The 9,896-nt window shown below is 37.7% G+C and overlaps 1 protein-coding gene across 2 annotated transcripts; it reads left to right on the forward strand.

Annotated features, from left to right (window-relative positions):
* Positions 1-209: 209 nt before the first annotated feature.
* Positions 210-4,758, forward strand: brat1 (BRCA1-associated ATM activator 1). 2 transcript variants are annotated; one of them, XM_056739342.1, is made up of 13 exons: positions 210-349; positions 435-595; positions 700-847; positions 975-1,368; positions 1,596-1,715; positions 1,807-1,886; positions 1,973-2,079; positions 2,223-2,400; positions 2,708-2,781; positions 3,324-3,408; positions 3,507-3,605; positions 3,694-3,848; positions 3,968-4,758. In XM_056739342.1, exons 1-13 carry the CDS (start codon positions 223-225, stop codon positions 4,700-4,702), a joined length of 2,463 nt encoding a protein of 820 aa, XP_056595320.1. In that variant the 5' UTR covers positions 210-222; the 3' UTR covers positions 4,703-4,758. The 2 variants fall into 2 exon arrangements, with proteins under 2 accessions (XP_056595320.1, XP_056595329.1); XM_056739351.1 differs by having other exon boundaries at positions 1,976-2,079.
* The last annotated feature ends 5,138 nt before the right edge of the window (positions 4,759-9,896 follow it).

Raw genomic sequence — 9,896 nt, forward strand, 5'->3', positions numbered from 1 at the left:
GTGCGCCCTCGCTTCGGAGTCACGTATGTCCTTTCCAGCACGCCGTACAAAGCGCCAGTAAGCGAGAAAGGCATGCTTTCGTCGTGTTTATAGCAACTTTCGGAATGGCACTTGTACGTATTCACTTGCTTCGTTAACCAGTTACATTGTTTTGTTGCGTCGAAACGCAGACAGTTTGATTTGTCAAAGCTCTAACGTTACTTTAAAAAGTTGTTCGGTGCCATGGACAGTGAGTGCTTATCCTTTCTACCAAGGATTTGTGTGGCTTTGGCAGACCCGAGGCAGTCTCCCCCTGATGATACCTCTTTGGAGAAACTGTTGGATTGGTTTAAAGATCTTCCCAACCAAAGTAAGCAACACTCAAACGTTCTTTGTTGTCCTTTCCATCTAATGCATTGCCAAAGATCCCATCTACTGATATAAATGTTTTTTAGGGAACGTTAATGGAGAGTGTCTTCTGCAGCAACAACCGTGTCTTTTGGAGTTCATATCCAGCGTTTGTAAATGTAAAGATACAGATCATGCGATCCTGTCGTTCACCCTCAAACTCACTGGACTTCTGGCTGCCACCGAGCAATGCTTCAGCCTGCTTGAGGTGACCCTTATCTTCAGCAGCATTGCAAAAGAAAAAGCAGATGGGTTATAATGAGATTGAAAAAGCTTGGGTTGAACTGTCATCTCTGTTTTGGCGTTCAACAGGAGGGAGGTCTGCTTGCGTGCGCGTTCGAGCGCGGAGGCTGGTGCGCGCCTGATCTCTGGCACGAACCTTCAGTGCGCAGTGGTTGGCTGCAGGGCCTGTTGAATACGCTGAACCATCGGAAAGCTCTCGAATTCATACGTGAAAATGGTGAACACAGTCATACATCAACGACTATTTATGAAACGTTTTTTGTTTTAGATGAAAACGTTTCCAAACGTTGTCTGTAGTTTTCAGTCTTCGCCTTCAGTCCAATCGTATGACTTTTTATCCACAGGACTCATCAAAGTTCTTCTCCATCTGCAGAATGACCCGAGTCTGTTCGTCAGCTCTTTAGCCAATGAGGTTTTGGTGAATATTCTAAACTTCATGACATCATCAAAGATGAGCAACAGCAGTGATGCTGCGGGTTCAGCGCAGTGTCCTCTGGGCCCTGATTGGGTCTCGGTGTCTTCAGAGATCATTAGAGCTGGGGTCGAAGCATTGGGCTCAGAGAAACATCCTCAGGTCGTCCAGGGCTTAAAGCTGCTGTCATTGGCTCTCTCTCAGTGTGGAGAGCCAATCAGAAGCATGCTGTGGAAAGATGTCCTGGTACCTATGGAGGTCTTGATTAATGGGGGATCTGGTTCATTGACGATGCCTCTCATGACTGTCCTTCAAGCCGCTGTGAGGTGAGTTGAACAGGACTTTAAGATTCTTTATATTTTTGTTTTATTAGCCTGCATTTTAAACGTCTATAAATAATAATTAATTGCAAATAATGTGGTGTTTTTTGTTAAATGTCATTTGAACTTTTTTGCTTTTTATATATATATATAAACACATAATATATATTCATATATTTTGCATTTGGGTATTGACTGTGGACACATTTGTTATTGTTTAATTTTTTACACAGAACTCCTCTACTCAGTCAATCAGATTGTAAAGTGAAGGAATTAATGGAAGCCATGTTGGGTGCAGGAAATGGAAAGGACTGTTTTCAGTGTGCAGTGCTTGTCGTAACGCTGGAGAAATGGTGAATTCCACATGCATGATCTAGCAGTCTTTTTAAATATTATGATGTTTTTTATAAGCGTCTCTTTATTTCTTTCTGCTTTATTTGTCAGTCCTGAGGTGTTAAAAAGGAAGGCCATCAATATCATCTTGCTCCCCTTGCGTCGCTTGTCGACACAGCTTCAAGAAATAGGTATCACATGCAAACAAAATTGTCTCTTTCTATTCCTTTATTTGAAATCATGCTGTTGCAACTTACATAAAACTTAACATCTCTAGCAGAAAAGGAGCTGGAAATAGTCTTGGTGAAACAGCTGTCCCAGAAATCCTCATGCATCTCTTTGCTCCTGCAGAGTTTATCAGGCATAACAGAGCTGGCACACACAGTAAGTCTGCTTTACCGACAACTCTCTGGGGTTTGGTCTAAAAGTTGCCTTTCTATCCAGAAGTGAGATTTGAACTCATAAAAATTAGTTCATCTGTTAGTATGTTCTCCCAGTCTTTAAGCATCATTTTTTTTCTCTTAAAGAGATATCCATTTGAAGACATACCATCAGTCAACCGCTCTGTGATGCTACTCCTGAGGATTTGCTCTGGACATCTCCCATCCTTTTCACTGCATAGTATTGCATTGACTCACCTGATTGGCTGCTGCAAGGTTCAGAGGTGTGGCCTGGATACATTAGGTGCCCTCAGTGTTTATAAAGGTAACAACTCTTGCAGACAGAATTTGGGTTGATTTATATATTTACTTTAAAAAGCAATAGGTTAATTATCTTTCTGTACATGGTGAGAAATGGATCTGATTAAAAAATAATTATAATTTTAGAGGCCGCATGTTAAAACAGCACAAGGTGCAAAATGTTTTGGAGATCAACCCTTCATCAGTGTTATTCGAAAAATGCGGATCCACCTTTTCTAAGAGTTATATTTGGTTATATTTACACACCCAGAAATCTTTCTGACGTTTGGACTTATTTGCTACACTATTCCTTTTGTTCTTTCTGAATATAGAAAATGTGGATTTGCGGCATGAAGTGTTTGGTGTCCTCTTGGAGTATCTACAGAATCCAGATTCCCATGCCACGGTGAGTGTGCATACAGCCTAAAAAAATTGCTATTTTACGTCGATATAAAAAACATAAAGTTGAATTAGAACTTGAACATTTACCTTTTGGAAAATGCTTTTATCTAAAATGAAATGCGTTTTATTGGAGGTGTAGATTTTCTGTGTTTTCAAGGAATCATGGCCTGTGACCTCTACACATTGTTCAGTCCTCAGTTTTTAAGTTCAGTCCTTGGAGTCCTTGTTAGTTTTGACAATGATATTAAAATAAAAAATAAATCGATAATTTACTCGCCAAGAAATTGTTCCAAACCTATACACATTTTATTTTTGTGCTGAACACAAAGACATATATGTTAAAGAATGTTTGTAACCAGATATTTACAGTTCTCGGCCACTATTGGTAACCACAGTAGGAAAAATAAATAGTCAATGGTTCCCCAGAACTGGTTTCCAACATTCGTCAAAATATCTTTTTTTTTTTTAAATGATATAGGATTGGAACACCTCTAACACTTTTATTTTGGGGCGAACTATACCCTTAATGTTTTTTGTAATTTTAAGGTTTTAAAGAAGACACTTCAGGCTGCCGTGAGGTGGATCGAAGTCTGTTCACCTTTTCCCGATCTGCTTCAGTTGATCAGCCGTGGTAAGCAGCGCTTCATTTATGAAAGTTAAATTTCAACCATTTTGAGTTTTTTTTTAAAGTCACAAAAAAGTATTTTAGTGTTCACGTTTGTTCTGCAGATCTCTTCCCTGCTTTGGAGAAACGCACTTGTGATGTGCGATGGGAAGTGAGAGACTCTACGCTAGAGTTTATCGCTCAAATGACATCTGCCCTTCGTGGTAAGTTTACATTTATCCACATTGTACAGTTATTCATAATTTCTTTCTATTTTAGTTGTTTCATTACTGCTAAACTTGTTTTTCTCAGGTAACACTGGTTACGCGGAAGTTCTGCACACCAGCGGCATGTTCTCCATTCTTCTGTCCTCTTTAGCAGATGTTGAAGGCTACGTCAGGGCTAGTGCCGTGGGTGCCGTCGGGGAAGCGGTTACCTTTCTCGTCCAACAGACGGAGCTTCTTCTGGCGAGTTACTTGGTTTAATCACACTGAACATAATTGTTACTTTCTTTTTAGTTCCAGTTTTACGCTTTGATCTTAATAATTGTGTTAATAAATGTTCTTTACGTACTGTTGAACTTCAGGAGGAGATTGTAACAAAAATGATGGCCATTCTTTCTCAAGACACGGAAGGCTTCCCTCGGAGAGCTGTGGTCAAAGCCTTCACATCGTGGCTGAAAGGAACACACCCCCTCCCAGCTCTGGACCAATCCCTGAGCACCGTACTGTCATTGGGAGGCAACGACTTTGACTGGGAGGTCAAAATACACACACTGGAGCTAGCAGATGTGTTAATAGAGAAAACGCTGACGTGCTATCCGTACGCCGTCCAGATCTCAAGTTCACCAGATGAGACGGCCTTGACGCAAGCTCTGCGCAAACTCAAAGATCTCGGCCTGTTGGATTTGCTGCTTAACAGCTTGTTTGACTGTGATAGGCCGGTGTGTGAGAAAGCTTGCTCACTCTTACTCAAGCTTAGGACACTTGCTGTTGACATTGATCGCAGCGATGTTGTTTTGGATGTCTGTGGTAACAGATGGGGCGATGAGGTTGGGAGTCGATATCTCAACCAACTGCAGGCAAAGCGGTCTTTGTGTGTGATTAATGGAGCTAAAGAGACTTGTGAGAAACTGGACAGCGATCTACTGAGCATCAAGGAGATTAGTTTGCCCAATGTGATGCGGTTATTGGATCTCGACTCTATGCAGAGGACTTTAACCTTGAGTAGTGATCATGTAGTGAATTCTCCACGATCGCTAATGGAGGACATTCTTTTATCTGTCCAGCAGACGGAGGAGAATATAGTAGATTGCTATTGAGAATATGCTATATGTTTTTATAATACAGAGATAAATAAATAACCTTGTGATGATAACCAGTGATGTTGTTTTGTCTCATGCTGCAGTATACATGAAAATGTCAATTTTCGTAAATCCAAGTAAAGGGACAGTTTACATAAAAAAAAAAGATCATTTTTTTATTTACCAAAATCTCATGAATACATTTGGCAGATTACTTGCAGCATATTCAAGGTATATAATAAATTGTTTGTATACAAGTCTACACACTTGATTATAACAGGGATTTAACTTTTTTTAGGTTTCTTTGCATTATCATTTCTTTAACGTTGTCGAATGCAATCCGAATGTTCTCTGTGTCCACAGCAGTAGTGAAGTGATGGTAAAATGTCCGGCTGTCGTTTTCCATGTGATGCCTAAAGCACTGGAGCAGAAAGCCCTGCACTTCTTCCAGGCTGTGCGGGTCACCTCTGTATTCTGGATATCTATAGTTTTCCTTTCTTCGCCAGCCCAGCAGGTCGATTTCGTTGAGGAATAAGATGATGGTATGGTACTTTTGAGGAAGAACCTCTGGTTCATGTTGTGCTCAAAGACCCTCAAAGACGCATGGCTCTTGTCCTTCCCTGAACAGAATTTGTCTTCGTTCAGAATATATTTAAGCCTAATACAAGGTATACAGTTTATCTGTATGTGTGATCCCATTTCATCAAAAAGGATAACAAGCCTATGGGAACTTTTTAATACGTGTACTTTTCTAATTGTAATAATCCATCATTTTGGAGAGATTATTGGATGTGACCATTTACATGGGACTGGTTTTACAGAAAATGTATGCATGTAACAGTATGCAGTGTTTTTAAAATAATGATGCGTAAACAAGATAAAACTAAGATGATGATTTATTAAAAAAATTGTGACATCCAGAAACAAAACTGCATTACAATCACATGCTTCTCAAACAGTCATTAACATAGAACTGTGCTGTTTTCCTTGAACACGATTTGGTCAAAAGAAGTGTTGCAGCTTAAAATGTGGAATGAGGCCCAGGAAGCAGACATAAGGGAAAACAAAATAGTAATCTGCTAAAACTGATTTGTGTATTTTGTAGGCATAACGAATGTCTTGAGTGCATGCCATGTAGCTCTGAAAGAGAAGGATTCAATCAAAAGAGGTTAATGTGGACCCATTTGCATCAATCGATCAATCAATCGATGTTTATTTTTATAGCATGTTTAAAAACCACAAGATGGGTCAAAGTGTTGTACAAGCAGATAAAATGACTAAAGCAAGAGTATTCCAGTACATTCAGCAACATCATCAAAAATAACAATCAATTAAGGAACATTAAAAGCAAGAGAAAATAAGTGTTTCGAATTTGTTCATGGACAAGAAGGGCTTAACTTTGGCAAGAAGGAAAAGATTTAACAACAGGATTAATCTGTTTGTCAAATTTGAAACTGCTGTTTAGTAAAAAGCCCAAGTATCTGGCACACTGGGTTTGATATGGAGAAAGGGAGTCAAGGTTTGTATTAAGATCACCGTTCTCCTTCGGACCAAAAAGGATCATCTCGGTTTTGTTTTCATTAAGATTTAAAAAATGAATGTGTTACATCTGCTTTAATGAAAGTTTGTAACTAAGACTAGGAGTCAATGTTGACAAAAAACAAACTTTCATTAAAATATCTTCATTTGTGTTCAGCAAAGCAAAGAAATGTATACAGGTTTGTAACAATTGGAGGGTGAGCCAATGATGTCAACATTTTTGGGTGAACTGTTCCTTTAAATGCTTTCCTGTAGCTCAGTGGTGAGAGCATTGCGTAGGTTGTTGGTTCGTTACCAGGGGATTGCCAATACCTATGTAAAATGTATAGGATAAAGCAATATAAGTCGCTTTGGATAAAAGCGTCTGCCTAATGCATAAAAGTAAACGTAAATGACGCATTATGAAGAGCTGCAGTACTGCGTTCCGCCAGTGGAGGGCGCACTATGCACACTGATGAACTCACTCTGCTTAACTACTCGCCTACCTCTCGGTTTTTACCGTTTTATAACTATGAAAACTTAAGAATCACCCAAAAACATCTGAATCACGAAGTTCAATCTATTTTCCCCTATTTTTATTAATAAAGGTGCGTCTTCTAAACTCTTAATTAATAGTAATATTTTGTCTTATTGTCCGCACACGATATTTTTTGCTATCCCCATCTGCGAAGTTACAATGACAAACAAACATGCAAACAAATTTCATGTGCAGAATATCAGTCCAGTCACAGGTACATTAGAGCGGAACTTTATCTGTTCATTCACCAGTTTATTACATTTTAGACATGAGCTTGGCTAATGAAAAAGCTTTCAGGCGATTATCACGTACGAGTGCTTTTTATGGACCCTCCGCATGTCACTCTTTCACTCATGTGTGAGACGCACCACACAAACGCAGCATTTTAACAGCTCGCGGTTACGCGCGACTCCAATGACCACATCAAGTGCCGTTTTCAAAATGCCACCCATATGAACACCCTCCTCTTTCGTTGTTGGGACCTAATGGCATTTCCATCAGGTTCTCTCCAGCACAGAATGACTTATGACTGAAAAACGTTACGCAAAGTTCGCGCACAACGTCATTTTCGTGTGGAGTCCCGTTACCGAAGTGCAAGAGCGCAAAAACGACGTTTGAGATTACTGTGAGAAATATACAAAAATGTTGGTCATCATTCCCACGCAGAAATAGTACACTCAAAAAAAATGTTTTTGCTGCCTGTTCAATTTACTTAACTTGCTTAAGTTAAATCAACACAACTTTTGGAAAATATGGTTACAACATGATTGTTTTATGTTTAGTCATATAACTGAATCCATTCATGTTGAGACAACATAAAGGAGTTGTGTTGTGTTAACATAAAATAGTTATAATAGGGCAGAGGACTTATATTTCCCAGCATGCTTTGCGTACACTGCATTTTGAGAGTTATTTTCTTAAATAAGTGTTTTATATTGTGCACTTTTCAGTAAAAAGAAACACTTGTTAGTGTTTAATGTTCATTTATTCATAAGTTTTAAAGAGTTAGTTATATTTTTGAGTTTGGTGGTTACCCTTGTTCAGAAAAGTGTTGCCTTTGGTTAGGTCGTGGGCGGTAACAATAATTGTATTGCATTTCTGTTGAGTTCTATTTTCTCAATATCATCTTATTGAAGTTAAATAAGATAATGTCTAATAAATGTAACAAATGTATAATATAAAAAATGTTGAGCAATTCATTTTATTTTAGTGTTTTTATTTGACCTACATACTTAGTTGCTCTTAGTTTCAATCATTAAGTACAATCAACACAAATGGATAACATTAGCAAAGCTTATTTCTGTTAAATAAATTGATCTTAATCAGGTCATCTTAGATCAAGCTATAGTCATTTAATTCAAGACAATAATTTACATTTTTTCAAAATAAATGTGTGATGTGCCATTAAATTAACAAAGTTATGAGCGATTTACTTAAAACATTATGTTACGATTAATTGTATATTACCTTTTCCATTTAAGCAACTAAGTTTTGTGGGACCAGTTGACATAACTTTAATAATTAAATACAACATGTAATTTCTAAGAGTGTACACTTCAAGTTAATTTAATTAAGTATGCTTAGTTTAGTATTTACTTGTAAATTGGCACACTTTTTAGTTATATTTCGGTTATAATTATATTTCAATTTAAGCCTACTTTAAGTGCAACAGGTAAGTACACAACTAGTTCAAAATTATTATTTTCTGTTTATCCTGCAACACTATACTACAGTATACAGTGCTATATCTAAAAATCCTTTCTTTGTATTGGTCTTAAGTTATTCTTATTTTCTGAGATACTGAATTTGGGGTTTTCATTAGATGTCTGTTAAATCATCAAAATTAAAAGAAATAGACACTTGAAATAAATCAGTCTGTGTGGAATGAATGTATACATTATACAAGTTTCACTGTTTGAATGGAATTAGTAAAATAAATAAACTTTTTGATGATATTCAAATTTTATGACCAGTACCTTTAAGTGAACTGTTTACTAGTTCAATTCTTGCTGCACATTTTATAGTTTATGAAAGTATACTGCCAGTAAACGAGTAGTTTGTGTGGTTAATAAAGTATACTTGCATGTTCTCTTTAAAGAGAACTCAACATTCTACTTACTGTTTACTCATTTTATTATGTATAATGTAGCTATGTAAACTGGAACATTGAAGTGTTATTAGACAGTAAGTATTTAGTAAGCTGCTCAATCAAAACGGTACAAAAAAATCATATTTTTAATAATATCTCAATGAAAATATTGACGTGTAGGTATAGGCCAAATATAACGACGTTTTTGCAAGTATACTTAAAGGTACTGTGTGTGAAATTTAGCCCCATCTAGTGGTGAGGTTGCAAATGGCACCAATGCCTCAGTCTACCCCTCACCCCTACCAGCTTTACGGTGGCTGACACAGAACTAAGATCTCTTTACAATTTCACTTTTTTTGCCGAAGGAGAAAACGTATTTACAAAACGCGCTCTATGCATTTCTTAAATAAACATACTAGAAGTACTAAACAGTTTACTTGGCCATTGCTTATATTTTAAGCATTATACAGTAAATGCAGGCGATCATTGTCAGATATACCCATTGATGATCATTTCCAAGTATAGAAATGACAAGGGTGAACATGATGGCAAAAATCTCCTTTGTGTTTTATGAAGAACGTTCAAGGTCTCAGCAACAGTTCTCTAGAATGCTGTTGTGAATCGCCCATGTGAATTTTAGCAATGCGTTATATGGTACTGTGTTATGTCCCTGGGGGAAATAAATATTTTAGGAAATACGCAACCTGCTCATTTTCAAAGCTCCATTTATCATGCTAACTTATGTCTTTTTTATTCTACGCCGCGTGTAATGAAAAGTGTAATGTTAGCTAATGTTCAGCGCGCTCGGAGAACTCTGCGGGCGAGATATTTGCACTCTGTGTGGGTGCTGGAGCTGAACTCACAGCAAGGTGCTGTTCCATTTACAATCACTCTACTTTCCTTCTGCTCCCATGAACTCCACCATACACCTGTCTGTGTGTGCGTCTGATTGTATTTGCACGCACACAATGGATGCTACTGAAATTGTTTGTGTGTGCTTAGCACACTGTCTGTATAGCTCGGCTTTGTTGTAGTGCGTGTTTTTTGTGTTTCAGATAACTGATTTT

The sequence above is a fragment of the Triplophysa dalaica genome, chromosome 2 (genome assembly GCF_015846415.1).
Source record: "Triplophysa dalaica isolate WHDGS20190420 chromosome 2, ASM1584641v1, whole genome shotgun sequence".
In the NCBI taxonomy this organism is placed as follows: domain Eukaryota; kingdom Metazoa; phylum Chordata; class Actinopteri; order Cypriniformes; family Nemacheilidae; genus Triplophysa; species Triplophysa dalaica.

Excerpts from the sequence above, each read along its gene's own strand:
- brat1 (XM_056739342.1), top strand. The coding sequence starts at position 223 with ATGGACAGTGAGTGCTTATCCTTTCTACCAAGGATTTGTGTGGCTTTG. Across the intron at positions 1,716-1,806 it reads GTCGTAACGCTGGAGAAATG|TCCTGAGGTGTTAAAAAGGA; the intron begins GTGAATTCCACA and ends TTTATTTGTCAG. Across the intron at positions 3,606-3,693 it reads AATGACATCTGCCCTTCGTG|GTAACACTGGTTACGCGGAA; the intron begins GTAAGTTTACAT and ends TGTTTTTCTCAG.